The sequence below is a fragment of the Hyperoodon ampullatus genome (genome assembly GCF_949752795.1).
Source record: "Hyperoodon ampullatus genome assembly, chromosome: 2".
NCBI lineage: Eukaryota > Metazoa > Chordata > Mammalia > Artiodactyla > Ziphiidae > Hyperoodon > Hyperoodon ampullatus.
The window spans coordinates 53,773,200-53,789,806 of NC_136915.1; the positions used below are offsets into that span (position 1 = coordinate 53,773,200).

At 35.6% G+C, this 16,607-nt stretch overlaps 1 protein-coding gene across 1 annotated transcript in view; it reads left to right on the forward strand.

Moving 5' to 3' along the window:
- The window catches only part of PATJ (PATJ crumbs cell polarity complex component), a gene marked incomplete at its 3' end in the record, with an annotated part of 366,093 nt that overhangs the window by 94,722 nt on the left and 254,764 nt on the right, over positions 1-16,607 (forward strand). Inside the window, exons 18-21 of the mRNA XM_079698741.1 lie at positions 1,443-1,652; positions 5,551-5,667; positions 7,660-8,055; positions 13,589-13,712. Of these exons, the coding sequence (XP_079554867.1) occupies positions 1,443-1,652; positions 5,551-5,667; positions 7,660-8,055; positions 13,589-13,712 (847 nt within the window). The remainder of the gene's footprint in view (positions 1-1,442; positions 1,653-5,550; positions 5,668-7,659; positions 8,056-13,588; positions 13,713-16,607) is intronic.

Consider the following 16,607-nt stretch of genomic DNA (forward strand, 5'->3'; position numbering starts at 1 on the left):
TAAGAGATTCTACTCAACCATAAGATTTCCACATGGATGTTTCTTTTCCATTCATAGCCCTTTATTTCCAATTTGTTCTGATTATTATTATGGTGCAGAGCACAGTGGTTAAGAGAAGGGCTTAGGAGCCAGACTGTTTGAGTTTGAATCCTGGCTCTGCCACTCACCAGCTGGGTGATCTTGGCATGTTTCCTTAACTTTCTGACCTTCAGTTTCCTCATTTGTAAAATACAGACAATAAATCTACCCACATCCTGGAATTTGTTGTAAGGATTAGCTGAATTAATGATTGTCAAGCACTTAGAACAGAGCCTGACACATAGTAAGTGCTATATACCAGTGTTTGTTGAATAAAATAAAAAATAATAGTGTGGCTATAAATTGGTTTTTATTAGCCAAATGTATTTATAGAGTGTCAGTGTTATCTTCCGTGCTTAATGAAAAGAAATATGGGGCCCTCCCAGTGGATGAGAGAGATTTGCACAATGATTTTGTTCATGAATTGATATTCAGTTCCTCTGTATTAGAATAATTCTCACCTAGGGGTACCTATACCATGTCATAATTTTAGGTTATGTTATTTTTAAACATACTTTTTAAAGGCAGTGGTATATGCCGTGGTTTCCATCTCTTTTTGGAACTTAAGTGATTTAGCAAGAAGATTTTACACTGGTGAAATGCCTAAGAATGCAGTATCATTTCCCATAGTACACTACTTTTGGAGCCTACTTATTTCCCAAGAGCAATAATAGATGGGCTTGTCTTTGGTCCATAGTATGACTGTGCTTAAGGATGTCAGAGATTCTTTTCCAACTCTCCCCAGATCTCTTGTGGTCCAACAAAATATCAATCATCAAAACTTTAAAAAAGAAATTTATATGTATTGAGCACTCAGACATGCAAATGAAGTTGTTAAGGTTATGTCTTTACCTTGATACAAGCTGATATTTGTGTGGATGCATAGAGTGATATTTTAATAGATTTTGGTTTTGGAAGAATACCACCAGGATACTGGACACATAAAGTAAATAGTCAAATGAGATTCATGAGTCAGACATACCCTTTTCTATTGTGCTTAGCTTTATTTGCACTTCGCAGATATTGCATTTTTTACAAATTGAAGGTTTGCAGCAACCCTGGGTCATTAGATGATGGTTAGCATTTTTTAGTAATAAGGTGTTTTTAAATTAAGGTATGACATTGTTTTTTTAGACATAATGTTATTGCACACTTTGTAGACTACAGTGTAAACATAACTTTTATATGCACTGGAGAAACCAAAAAACTTATGTGACTCACTTTATTGTGATATTCGCTTTATTGTAGTTGTCTGGAACCAAACCCACAATATCGCTGAGGTATAACTGTCCACATACTTGTCTTAAGGCTATATATTTGTTTTTAGGGAACTGACTCATCTTTCTTTTTTGCTTGATCCTTAGGACCCCTTAGATCCCACAAAATCAGTGATTGTGATTCGCTCCCTGGTGGCAGATGGTGTGGCAGAAAGAGGCAGAGAACTATTACCTGGAGACCGCCTGGTCTCAGTCAATGAATACTGTTTGGACAACACCACACTTGCTGAAGCTGTGGAAGTGTTGAAAGCTGTGCCACCAGGCACTGTACACCTTGGCATCTGTAAGCCTTTGGTGGTAAGTGTCGAATTTTGTTAATATAGGAAATGATAATACTATATCATTATAGGATATTGATAATATCAATAGTTAAGAACATGGATTTTGCAGACAAATACACCTGGCTTCGAATCCCTGTTCCACTGCTTACTGTACATGTGTCTGTGCAAGTTTCTTAATGTCCTTGACTTAATTTTCAGAAAAAAATGTCTACCTCATAGGATTTTGAGGATTAAAGATGATATTTGTTAAGTGCTTATCAGCACATCACTACATCAGTGCTAGCTGCCAACATTACTATTCCTACTGCTACTACTTTTATCTTTATACTTTTAATACAGACTTCTAAGTTCTCATTACACTCCTTATGTTATAAATTAAAATAAGTATGTTTATGTGTTTTAACTTTCGTTTGGGCATGATGTCGAGATGACTTGGTAAGTTGAAATCTATTTAACCATATCTCAGTAAGATTTTAATATGCTTTTCTGACCATCAGTGTGCCTTGTAACCCCTAGCATCTAAACTCCGATATGGTCAAGCCATCCTGAAGTCATCTTATTGTTTAATCTCATGTACTATGTCATATCACTGTTTGTTTTTTTCTTTTTCTTTTTCTTTTTCTTTTTTTTTTTCCTGAAACTTCCCTAGATCACTGTTTCTGACTGAAGTATTATTATTTATGGTGCTACTGAGGTTCCCCAATGTAAAAAAAATACTTGATGATAATTTTCAAGCGGCATTAAAGTATTATTGAGTGCTTATATATGTCACTCAGTATTTTAAGCTCTTTACATGCACTAATTTAGTCATCACAGAAACTTTAAGAGGAGGTACTCCTCTTATTACCACTACTATGTATTGAGTTAGTCAAGTCACAGAACTGAGTAACTTATGCAAGGTAATATAACTAGTAAGGAGGAGAGTTGGAACATAAACTCAGCAGAGTGGCTTCAGACCCTGTACTCTTAGTCACAATGCTATATGTTCCTATTCCAGTTTGTTGTCACAAGTTTAGTTTCATGCCGCATGTCTGAAACAGATAGCATGGTTGTAGTAGAGTGTTGGACTGGATTTCAAGAAATCTGGGGCCTGTTTCTAACTTTACTAGAAGTTAGCCCAGTGGGTCTCAAAATCAATGATATGTGATAGACGTAAGAATCAGCTTGGAGATGGTTAAAATGCAGCTTCCCCGGTCCTACTCTCGGAGATTCTGATTTAGTGATTCTCGTGTGCTGTTCAGGAATCTGCCTCTTCAGTGAGTCACTGGCGTAGTTCTGATGCAGATTTTTTTCACTTTGAGAAACACTATACCAGTAATTCGATCATAGGTACAGCACTTTTCTGAGCCTACTTTTTCATTTCTGAAAAGACTAAAAAAGACTAGAGAATTCATAAGATCTTTCTTAACTCTAAAATTCTTTTATTCTGTGAAATATATTAGCACACTACAAGTGTTCATATAGATAAATAGGTATATAGATAGAGATCTGTCTATATAGATATTGTTACATATGTTCATTTATAGACATAGATAGAGTCATGTATTACACATAGTATTTTTGCGTTGGGGAACCTCACACGACCTTCATATATTACTTTATTATTCTTCATATATTATACATCAAGATGCCTATATATTACACCTATCAGATACTTTAAACATTTTGAAATGGAATATAGCACATAGCTAAGTCAAGTTCCTGACTTTATATTGTGTATTTGGTATGTGAGTGTTGCCATAGTCAGTATATATCATGAGATACCCAGTTTGACTTTTGGACAAATTAAGGAGGGGAAACTTAATATTTTTATGGGACCTCATCTTGGTATTTTGGAAGGTGGCAAGAACTTTGTCTAGATTTTCCCTGATGATTATTTGCCTGATTATTTGGGTTACCAGAGAAAGTCCCAACTGTTTATGATCTATAGGACCTAAACAGTGTGACTTTACTTTGAAGCAATTGAAGGAAGTCTCAGGCAGTGTAAAGAACAGAACTTAGTAGCAACTGGCTGTGGATTCCTGTGCTATTTCTGGCAGAGGTAGAGCTGCACAGACCTCGGGACCTTGGAGCCTTGCTCTGAGAGGATTTTGGAACGCAGTAATTGTGAGGTGGACCTTTGCCTAGGCTTCCCTCAGTGAGTAGAAGGCTGCCAGGATGCTGGGGAGTAGGAGGCCAGTGAAGGAATGAGAGAAGGTCACTTTCAAGACTTAGTGATGATTCCACTAAAAATTTCTAAGTAATTCCTTCTTTAACATCTGGGTTCTTTTAGCAAAACTGTCTGTGAGCTGTAAATAGTGATGCATGGATCTTCTCTGAGGTCTCTCTATTTCTCTGTCTCTCTCTCTCTCATGGTCCAGTTGGTGGCCACTTATCTCATCACTTGATGTTTGCTGAGCATTTGCTCAGTCCTCAGGAGAACCGGAGAGTATGAATAAGAAGGTCCAAAGTCAAGTTGGAGCAGAAAGACTATGAATATGTTAACAGGAGAATGGAATTATTTTATTAAGTCTTGTACCATATAGATATGTACTATCTATATAATATAGGTGTTCTATAATCTTGCATTATAGTCTTATGTAGAAAGTTATTATCTGTATAGTTTCATGTTAACCAGAAACGTGACTTACTTTCTCTTTTCTACAAACTCACCTCAGATGTCATAGATAAAAAATGAGTGAACTGACTTTAAAAAGTATATTGCATCTTCAGAACCCACAGGACAGAGCTGGCAATGGAGTTCTTGAGCCAGACATCTGTGGGATTTTGCTTAGTTCTGTGATTTGCAAAGCTGTGTGTCCTTGGGCCAGTTATTTAACCTCACCAGCTCCCACTTGGGATCACAAATCATGGTAGCTGAGATCACAGGCTCTAGAGCCAGATAGCCAGGGCTCACATTCTGGGTGTGTAACTGACTAGTTATGTACCTTTGAGCAAATTACTGTGCCTGTTACTCATCTGTAAAATGAGGTTAATAAGAGAACCTACTTCTTAGAATATGTATTAATATATTAATAAATATATTAAATGAATTGATATATTTAAAGTGCTAAAACCTGTGCCTGTGAGATATATATCTATTTGATGTTATTTTCATGTAAATATAAAAATCCTGACCTAATAAAATTGCTGTAAAGATTAAGCTGAGACAAAGCACGTAAAAGTGTTTACCATAGATTTTGATATATAGCTAGGACTTGATAAATTGTAGCTGTGTTATTACCTGGGACTGATGCTGAGCTGGTGAGCACCATGATGATTGTCCCTCTTCTGATAGATAGTGGCTACCCTGTGCCATTGTTAAATATTTTGAGTATCACCCTGTATAAACTTAGGCGTTTCTTAATATTAAGGTCTCTTCCTGGGAAAGTGATTTTTTCTTTAAGGAATACCTAAAAAGAATAAAAAGTTTGAGAAGCTTTGACCTGAACATGGCTTTTTTTGGTTATTAAAGAAAAATTTGGTCTAATAAAACAATTTACATAAATTTTATTGTGTACTTGCATTTATTGGAAAGATAAGAATTAATCTGAAAAGCGTTTGAAACTAAGATATTTTCTTCATTACAAAAGTACTTCTTTGGTTACCAGAGCTGGGGGCTGGGGTGGGCAAAATAGGTGAAGGTGGTCAAAAGATACAGATCTGCAGTTATAAGTCCTAAGGATGTAAGGTATAGCATGGTGACTATAGTTAACAACACTGTATTGTATATTTGAAATTTGAATTGTTAACTAAACTTATTGTGGTGATTATTTTGCAACATATACATCTACCAAATCATTATGTTGTACACTTAAAACTAATATAATGTTATATGTCAATTAGAAGTCAAAAAAAAAAAGTTTCATGGTTGACAAAAATAGTTCTTCAGTCATGCTAAAATAATTAAAAATTAAAAGTGCTTCTATTTTCAGGAAGGTGACAAAGAGGAAGAAAATTATATTTTACATTCAAACAATAATGAAGACAAGACTGAAATTTCAGGAACAGTTCATGATATAAATTCATCTTTAATACTTGAAGCACCCAAGGTATTTAGTACATTTATTTCCCAAGTAAACAGTTGCTATTATAAAGAAGACAAAAGCTTGTTCTCACTCTCATTTCTTGGCTAAATAGATACAAATTAAATAATCCTGCCCTTATTAATTTTTTTAATTGCAGATGTTTATTTATTTATTTATTTTTGGCTGCAGTGTGTGACATGCTGGATCTTAGATCCCCAACCGGGGTCAAACCTGTGTCCCCTGCAGTGGAAGCGCAGATTCTTAACCCCTGGACCACCAGGGAAGTCCCTATTAATTTTTTTAAAACTGAAATCTTTTCTCTCTTTTATCACATTGCCTCCATAAATGACATAGCCCAGGTATAAGGCATTTTCAAAGAACAAACATACCTCATTTTATATCACTAATATACTCTTAAAATTTTGAGGGTAGAACATATTTTTGAAAATAGACCTGCATTAAAAAAAATGCTGTAGAATAAGAGCTATACAGAACTTCTTATTGAATACTTTCTAAAGAAAAGAGTCATTTAGTTAAACCTTACTTTATGCTTTAATATTAGAAAGTATATTTTGAAGCTTTTCCATTTTTATTCTTAAAATGAATTGTGTTTATTTTGCTTCTTGCAGTTAGAGTATGGTTTTGCTTTACTTGACAACAACTGTCTTTTGATATTCTTTACATAGTTTGTTGACAGTGTCTAAAGCTGATATGTAGTCCTGTAATGTCCATTATATTTTTTTAATTTAAACATTTTTGTTACAATTTCATAACTCTGTGACATGTTTAAATATGCCTTCTAAATGCAGTTTTTTCTTTTTTTGAAATAACTAGGTTACAGTATTTGGTATAGTATATTAATTTAAAAGTGTCACTGCAATGATGTCTAGCTGCAAGTGAGGAAACAATGGGAAGGAGTAGATTCATTTCAGGAATTTGCATTTATTGATACTTAATGAATAGGACTTAAAATAGGAAATGTCATTGATCCCTTAGAGGGAATTGGGCCTCATTGTGCCCAGCACCCTAAGGTGCCTTGGAGTTAGGTCAAAGGCTTAGCAGATCCATATATTCCTCAAACGTTACCTAGGAACTCAACAAAGTTTCTGCTCATGCATGACTATCTAGCTTCAGTTTTATGTACTTGCTCTTCTGATTAGTGAAGTATGAATTAACTGAAGAGCATACTGTATTCATTCCTTTTGTTTTATATTATTAATTCAGATGCAAAAATAAATTTCTATTAAGTGGTATATTATAAAAGAGTCATACTCAAAGTAGTTGAGACATATTCCCCATATCTTCAGTTTATAGAGAATGTTTTGTAAACATTCAAATAACCATTAATTTCTTTTTAGTTACATAAACCTGAAAATCCTGACCTTTTAAGTCTTTGCTTTCTTAAGTGATAGTATGAGGTACATCCATATTTATGTATTATTATTATTATTATTTTTTTGCGGTACGTGGGCCTCTCACTGTTGTGGCCTCTCCCGTTGCGGAGCACAGGCTCCGGAGGCGCAGGCTCAGAGGCCATAGCTCACAGGCCTAGCCGCTCCGCAGCATGTGGGATCTTCCCGGACCGGGGTACGAACCCGTGTCCCCTGCATCAGCAGGTGGACTCTCAACCACTGCGCCACCAGGGAAGCCCCTATGTATTATTTTTTATATGAGATGCAGGAGTTAAATATTCAATGTAGCAATTTAACAAAATTCCTATTTCTGACTAAGATTTTAAGGCAGTTGATGTATAGTGAACCTTTCAGACTAGTCAATCACCTTGGCAAAGGCAGATTTTTGCCTCGTGTCGTTTGTTTCTTTTCAGGGTTGAGACTTGTGTGGCAGTGAGATTATATTTCTTCTCGTTTGTAATGGAGAGCTGTCAGGTTAACCATGCATTGTCATATAATAATGTCATTGCAGTTATGTCAGGGGTTAATTTTCCAGTTAATGTGTAGGGTGTAGCTTTAATACAGACGTAGTTTAAAGTTTTTTTTTTACAATTTTTATTCACAGGGATTTAGAGATGAGCCCTATTTTAAAGAAGAGCTTGTGGATGAGCCATTTCTAGATTTGGGAAAGGCTTTCCAGTCCCAACAAAAAGAGATAGACAATAGTAAGGAGGCCTGGGAAATGCTTGAATTTATGGCTCCTAGATTGCAGGAAATGGGTGAAGAAAGAGAAATGCTTGTTGATGAAGAATATGAGCTCTATCAGAACCACTTACAGTCCATGGAATCGTATCCCTCATCGCACATTCAAGAGGCTGCTCCTGTTCCATCCATGAAGGAGCTTCACTTTGGTACACAGTGGTACCAGGATTGTGAACTGCCTGAGCCTCAAGAAGCCAGGTCCATGATGAGCATGTATTCCCAGGAGATGCAGCAGTGTGGCTATAGCACTGAAAAGATGGTAAGGGATTAGAACACATCTTCCACATCCTCCCTGACTCCTCCTGAACAAAATTCAATGGATCTTTTCATCATTAATCATTTTTTCCAAAATGTACCATACAGTGTGTTGCTTTAAGTAAACCTCATCATTTCTGTATTATGTAACTTCTGGCTGGAGTCAATAAACTGTAGTTGCCTTGCTTTTATGGTGGGTTTTATTTTTTTTACCTTGCTTTTTTAGTGATGTTTTTCTTCTCATTACCGATTTCAAGGAAGAGTTATTTTGCCATTTGTGATTTTTAAAAAAAAAATTCTCTCACGGAGACACAGCTCTGTTTTTCTCACATAATGTATTTGTCAAGGAAAATCAAGGCAAAATTGATTAAATATTTATTGTTGTTTGTGTCTTGCATATCCACACTGTTCTCTGTATTATATATGATACTAAATAGAAAGTCACTGAACTCTAGAAGATTATCTTTACATTTATGATACTACCTGTTGACAACTTGGCAGGAAAGCATTATATTTTAATAGGTTTGCCCTCGCTATTAAATCACCAATAAGTTTTTTTAAAAATCAAATTAGAGTTAACTGGTCACCAGTTGGAATCTTTCATTAGGGATATTTTTAATGTTTTATTTTTGTTTGTTTATTTCTTTCCCCAAATTAACTTCCAAGCAAATGAAAAGAAAGTTTTTGTATGGGGTACATAGCAGTGTGTTCAGGTGCAGTACGGTGCCCTCCTCACTGAGGTCAGCAACTTCCCTGCAGTGATGTGCAAAGTAGCCTTCATTTGCTCTCTCACAGGCAGATAGAGCTGGGTTTTTTCCTTGCCTCCCTTAGATCTTCCTACATTTATCCTTTTTGCAAATGCTTGTGGGTCCCTCTGCTATGCAAGATGCTGTATTTATGTATTTAAGGAACCCCAGAGGATTACCCCTGGTAGTGGACTCTGGGCAGTCTACTAGCAGACGGATGTTTGGGATTATGTGACTAATGTGGGAAGAGGTGACATCGAATCACCTTGTATGTTGCCACTGACATTGGTTCTTTCTACCTCTGCCAGTCCCACTCCTATGTCTATAAGTGCTTGACCTCAAACAGAATAGTCAGTTATATGAAGCAAGTTAGTAATTGCAGATTATTGAATATTCATAAATACTGCCTTGTTATGGTGTTTTCGTCCATAAAAATAAATTTTTCTATTTACCCCAATATAAGGCAACCTAAAATATAGGCCCATTTTAATATACAAACTTGTAGGGATATAGATGAAATAGTCAAATGTATATTAATAATATTTACTATATAAATTTACTTAAGGATTCCTATTTTAAAACCTATAAAATATGAAATTTTTTGCCTGTTCTCACATTTAATGATAGAATTTTATTCAAATTCTTTCAATGCATATTAATGCCAGAATCTATATTATTACTAGAATTACTTTTTGATCTTACAACACTGTTCTTCAACTATACCATCTTCATTTTCATATAGGTTGTTTCAGATACAGTAATTTTTGAATCCATGTTGACAGTCAAAATTTTATTCTGATCTCAAGCATCATTTGCATAATATTTGGTTTTAAAAAAAATCCCTCTTCTAAGTTTATATTGATGATTTTCACAGTGTAACCACTGCCTCTATTGTTTATCAAAGTGCTCTTTATAAAACTTGTTTAAACAGCATTCAGTGCTCACAGTTTGAAGGACATGCATCTTAATTACTAACTGTTAAATTTCCCAGCTTTCTTATTCTGTGAGGTAACATGTATAGGCTCCCTAAACTGGCATTGATTAAGATTGTTTCAGCCCTAATGTGTCTTACCTAAACAGTGTTTTATCTTCTTTAAATAATTATATGTTCTTGCTTTGAGCATTAACTCTTTTTTTAATTTTTAATTTTTACTGAAGTATAGTTGATTTACAATGTGTTAATTACTGCTGTATAGCAAAGTGATTAGCTATACATATATATACACATTTTTTAATATTCTTTTCCATTATGGAAAAGAATATAAAATATCATCATAAGATATTGACTCTAGTTCTCTGTGCTATACAGTAGGACCTTGTTGTTTATCCATTCTATATATAAAAGCTTACGTCTGCTAACCCCAGCCTTCCACTCCATCTCTCCCCTAAACCCCTCCCCTTTGACAACCACGAGTCTGTTCTCTATGTCCGTGATTCTGTTTCTGTTTCATAGATAGGTTCATTTGTGTCATATTTTAGATTCCACATATAAGTGATATCATACGGTATTTGTCTTTTTCTTTCTGACCTAGTTCACTTAGTATGATCATCTCTAGGTCCATCCATGTTGCTGCAGATGGCATTATTTCATTCTTTTTTATGGCTGACTAACATTCCATTGTATATATGTGCCACATCTTCTCTATCCATTCATCTGTTGATAGACATTTAGGTTGTTTCCACGTCTTGGCTACTGTGAATAGTGCTGCTGTGAACATAGGGGTTCATGCATCTTTTTGAATTAGAGTTTTGCCCGGATATATGGGCATTAGCTCTTTTCCTCCCTTCCCCACACCCAGCAGTGTTGACAGTGTATGGGAGGAAAGCCCCTTTTTCCTCTACCCTCCTAGGTTCCTCTGGCTGGGGCCCTGGAAATTAAACTGACAAAAGACAGATTAAGAAAAGAAAAACCATTTATTAACACCTGCCTCATGCATATATCAGTGATGATTCACTCAATGGAGGGAGGGGTTAGAACTTGGGCTTATACAGCATCTTAACAAAGAACAGTGAACTTATAGAGAAGTAACAAGACAAAGGAAAAGGGATTTAGGCTTTTAGGGTCAGCATACTGTGGGAAGGGAAATATATGGGGGGAATTGATGGAAGATAAGGATTGTTTTAGTAAGGTTTGTCATGTACATCTCTCTTAGTGCCATCTCTGAGCTGAAGAGTCTAGAGTTGTCTCTGGTGATTGAGATGCAGGGGAGGATAGGGAGCTTTTCTGAGTTCACTCTTTTTCTTCAGTTCAAAATAATCCTTATGCCAAAGTGGCATATTTCTGGGTGGAATATTCTGATCCCCTGTAACAGTTGTACCCACATGATCAGGATGGGCTTGGATCTTTATTTGCCTTTCTCTCATTATGGTGGATCCAGTGACGATACTTCATTATCTAACAAAATAAGCCCTGAGTGGGTGGATTTTAAAAACACAGTGAAATACCTTACAAATATGTAATTCCCAATACTCTTCTATTTAGAGGGTGCCCTCCAAAAAGGTAGAGGAACATTATCACTTCTGTCTTCATTGTAATATCCATTTGGGGTTACAGATATAGCTATATTTGTGGAGTGCAAACCCAACTACTTATAAGTTTATCATTCTCTACCACCCTGTTACTCCATTTTAGTTGAAGGGTGAAGCCATCAAGATTTATAGATCTGGTTCTTTATTTTTAATTGTGATAAAATACACATTACATAAAGTTGACCTTTTAAGCATTTTTAGGCTTATAGTTCTTGTGGCATTAATACACTCACATTATTGTACAACCATTACCACCATCCATCTCCAGAACTTTTTCATCTTCCCAAATTGAAACTCTGTACACACTAAGCAATAACTGCTCATTCTCACCTTCCCTCCTCCTCTGGCAACCAACCACAATTCTACTTTCTGTCTCTAAAAATTTGACTACTCAAAGCACCTCATGTAAGTGGAATCATACAATATTTATCCTTTTGTGTCTGGCTTATTTCACTTAGCATGATGTCTTCAAGGTTCATACATGTAGCGTGTCAGCATTTTCTCACTTTTTGAGCCTGAATAACATTCCACTGAAGGTATACATACCACCTTTTGTTTACTTATTCATCAGCTGATGGACATCTGGGCTGTTTCTATCTTTGGCTATTATGAACAATGCTGCTGTGGACACTGGTATACAAATATTTGTTCAAAAACCAAATTTTGGGTGCTCTCCACCCAGAAGTGAAATTGCAAGATCATATGGTAATTCTGTTTAATTTCTTTTAGGAATCATTGTACTGTTTTCCATAGAAGCTGTACCATTTTCATTTCTGCTGGCAATGCACAAGTTTTCTAATTTCTCCACATGCTCACCAACAGTTGTTTTCTGTTTTTTAAATAGGTGTGAAGTGGTAGCTCACTGTGGTTTTGATTTGTATTTCTCTGTTAGTGACCTTGAGCCGCTTTTCATATGCTTATTGGCGATCTTCAAATATCCTTTGGAGAAATGTCTAAGTCCTTTGCCCTTTTTTAAAATATCTGATTCTTTTTGCCTGAGGATTAGTTACCTGAGAATAATTTTGTGTTTTTATTTTCTTCTCTATTTAGAAAAAAACTGAATTGATTTTTCTAAAGATTTAACCTTTCATACCCACTGTATTGAAATCTCAGATTTAGGCATCAATTCTTATTCCTCAGTTACATAATTGCCATTTACTTTAAAAAAAAATCCAGACAGTTCAAAAATTGTTGTAAAATTTCTTCTTTTTAAGTACTCAGTGGCTGCCACCTCCTCCTGACACCCTTCTCTAATAAGTTCTTATTTTATTCTAGGCAACTAAGTAGTCATATTTCCTTTCTCACCTCTTTTTAATATTTGAGTTGAATTCTATGTACTGTAGCCTCCTTTGGGTATCTGATACAGTTATATACTCAATTATATTCATAATCTATTTGATAAAATCTAACAGTATTTGGTACATCAGTTTATGAGAGGTCCTTTTCTTATCATTGAAGTATGACCAGTATAACCATGAAAAAACATGGACTGTTGTAAAAAATATAATTCATTTTTTTTGTTTCGAACAACCTAAATTTCCAACAATAGAGGATAACATAGTGTTATTCACCTTAAACAAGTTAAGGTAAATGCCTACGGTGACCATAATGTTGTCATTTAATTTCATGCATATAAATGTTTTTTAAATATCATAATAAAATACATCAATGAAAATTGTATGTTCTGGAAGATTGTAACTTTGGAAAACCATAAAAGACGTGTGTAAATGGAAGACAAGGAAAATGTAATAACTTTTGACTGTGCTTACCTGTAGGTTTTAGGTTCGGGGAACAGGTTGTTCACTCGGCAGATAAGAGTGTCAGGGAGGGCATAGCAAAGGCTTAGAACTATGAAAATTCACTAGGTGTTTCCAGATCAGCAATGAAGCTATTTAAGTTGTGATCCATCATGATCCAGGACATAATGAGTATCAACCATTGACCTTGCTTAACTTGATAGATCTTTTATTCCTCTGCCTTGGTGAATGTTTATTTAAATCTACTTATTAATGTTTATAAAACAATTTTTTTTTTTGGTAAAAAATCCAGTGTTTGGAAAAAACAGATTTTACTAGCCTGTACTCTTACAGATATTAAGTTACTAACATTTGTTACTGCTTACCACAGTATAAACCGTTACTTGAGAAGGCTTGTATGCAGGGCCAGTTTTCCGCTATCATTATGATCTGGATTGAACAACATTATGGTGTTCCACATTTTATCATAAAGTACTAATGCATTTCTGTTTTTCTTCCTCTTGAGATGAAAGAAAACTTTGGCATCGATTCCCTATCCTCCATACCCTCAACCGAAGGAAACAGTCAACAAAGCAGATTTGATGATCTGGAAAATCTTAATTCGTTAACGAAAAGTAGTCTGGATTTAGGTTTGTGATTTTTGTTTCTCATAAACACAAATTACATTATTTTGCAATCTTTCAGTTTTATTTGTATATATGATGAATTTTACTCTCACATTTTCATTCATTATAATGTTTTGAATTGAAATCTGCTTATTAATTAATCTGCTTCAAAATATCTGGAAAAATAACATGAATCATATTTCAACTTAGAGCTTTCAGATTCTGTTTTCTGAGAGAGCTGCATTTTCCCTGCCTCACTTTGCTTTTTATTAGCTTTATGGATTAAAACTAAAACTACTGCCTTATGCCAAATCTGAAATAAGTCTCTACTAATATATATTAAAATCTCTGATGCTATTAAGTGATACTGTTAGCTCGTTGAATGGGGTTGTTAAATATTAATAAAGAGAGATATTTTAAACATTTATGAAACATTTTTATAGCCATATATTACAGTCAATTTTGGTACATTAATAACTTAGTTTCCATTAAAGAATCCTAAAAGTATAGTGCTTCTCCTTGCCTCTTCCCATATTGATTCTTATATAGTTTTGAAAACTTGACTTTAAAAAATGATCTTTCCTCATCTAACACTGTAATATTTAATGTCGTAATATTAAGATCCTTAGGTGAGCCTGGTAAGTTCTTTCATAGCATTGGGATTTATAGAGCCATTGTTCAGGATTTATGCTGTCCTTCACCTGTTTTGACTCTACTTATAGGAAAAGTCTTTCTCTGTGGGCAGCTCTTGTGTTGTATGGTAATATGCTGTTAGGAGAGAGAGAGATAGCTATAGAAAAGTTATGTAACTGTTTTTTATGAATTCAACATTCTGTCAAGTAAAAATCTAAAGAATGGAATTCTTAATGTGGTTAAAGATTGAAAGCATCTATGAGATGATAACAATTGCCAGTTCCCTGCAGGTCAGAACACATCATGAATAGTTAATTTAAAAAGAAAATTAGGATAGTCAATTTTGAATATCTAAGATTAAATGAGCCTATTCAATTTTTCATAATGTATAACTGATTGTGACTAGGAGAAAAATGGGATTTTTCACCAAAACTCTCCTGGTATACTATTTTTTTTTTAATTCACCACATTTCTGTATCCTATGACTATTAAATACTTAGAGAAGATTTATGGCACAAATGAATTCATAAATGAATTAATGGTCCATATCTGTTTGATTACCGTTGATACTTTATAGCCATATAAGCTCTAATTTGGACCAGATAATTCTGTTGTAGAGGGCTTACCTTTGCGTTGAAAGATGTTCACAGCCTCCCTGCCTTCTAACCCTAGATTCAGTGGTATTCCCAGTCATGATCAAAATCAAAATGTCTTCAGACATTGGCAAATGTCCCTTGGGAGACAAAGTTGCCCTGGTTGAGAACCATTCACTGTTTTATACTGTCAGGATTGAAAGGAATAGACTAGAAATATGGGGTGGGTGTTTGTGAGGAAGGGCAGTGGAGTTGGGAAAAAGATAGGGAAAGGGATTTTGTCCTCATGGGATGATCCAGTCTTCCTCTGAGCCCTGCTCTGGGTATCATCTACGTGACTCCAAAGTTATTTCCTCTGCCTTCTGCTGCCTGTATGAGTTTCCTAGGGCTGTTGTAACAAAGAGCCACAAACTTGGTGGCTTAAAACAGCAGAAGTTAATTCTCTCACTGTTCTGGAGTCCAGAAGTCCTAAATTAAGATGCTGTGCTCCTTCTGAGAGCTCTAGGGAAGAATCCGTTCTTTTCCTTGTCCAGCTTCAGGTGGCTCCAGCGTCCTTCGGCTCGCGGCTGCATCATTCTAATCTCTGCCTCCGTCCTCACGTGGCCCTCTCCTCTTCTCCCTATCCATGTCTTCTCTTCTTCTCTCTCTTACAAGGACACCTGCTGTTGGATTTAGGGCCCACTTGGATAATCCAGGATGGTCTCGTTTCAAGACACTTAATTTAATTACATCTGCAAAGCCCTTTTTTCCATATAAGTTCTCATTTATAGGTTCTGTGGCAGGGATATATATATATATATTTTAGGTGGACCATCATTCAACCCACCATACTGCCTTAATCTAATATCTGACAAGGCCCTGGGAATTTATTTTTGGAGATTATAGCTTTAGGAATTAAGCTATGCTTGTATACCTTAGGCCTGTCCTCACTAGAAGAGTGTTCATAACCACATGCTTTTTGGAAAAATTTTTGAGAGCTGCCAGAATGCTGTGTGGCAGGTGTGAGTACTTGGGTTAGTGCTAACCATGGATGGACTAAGAAATTATTGGTACAGAGTCAGTATAATTTCAGTCCCAGGCCCCTCAGCACTAAGCCATTAACCTGCTGTGTCACCAGGCAAGCCGCCCGCTTCTCCAAGCCCCTCCACTTCTTCAGCTGTAAAATGATGGAATTGGGCTAAGTGTTCTGTGGGGCCTCTTTCAAATCTGTAGCCCTTTGACCACTCTGTTAGTAACAGACAATTTTAGATTTACTTATGAGCAGTTACATTAAAAATTATTTTTGAGAACCTATGTGTAAAGGGCTATTTTTGACCCTGTACTTAATCTAAAAGTAGGTTTCCTCAAAGAGCCTATGCTCTTCACGGGCTGTGAAACTAAACCTAGAAATTAGCATAATTAATAATGTAAAGCATGCAAGATAAATGTCAAATCAGTAATACATTTAGTGTTAAGAGATTTCAGAAGATTTCAGACAGAAAGTAGTTCTGTTCCCCAGTCTTTGGTCTAGCCTGGAGTGGGCCTCCAGTGAACCTGGATGAATTTCTATCATTGCACGCAGAGTCAGGCACACTTGCGTATTTGCATGCCTATTACCATAAGCTTCTGGAGGGCAAGGCTTATACCTGATTATGTTACCATAGTGGGTGCTCAAGAAATATTTCTTGAATGAGAAGGTGATGTGCTGCTCCTG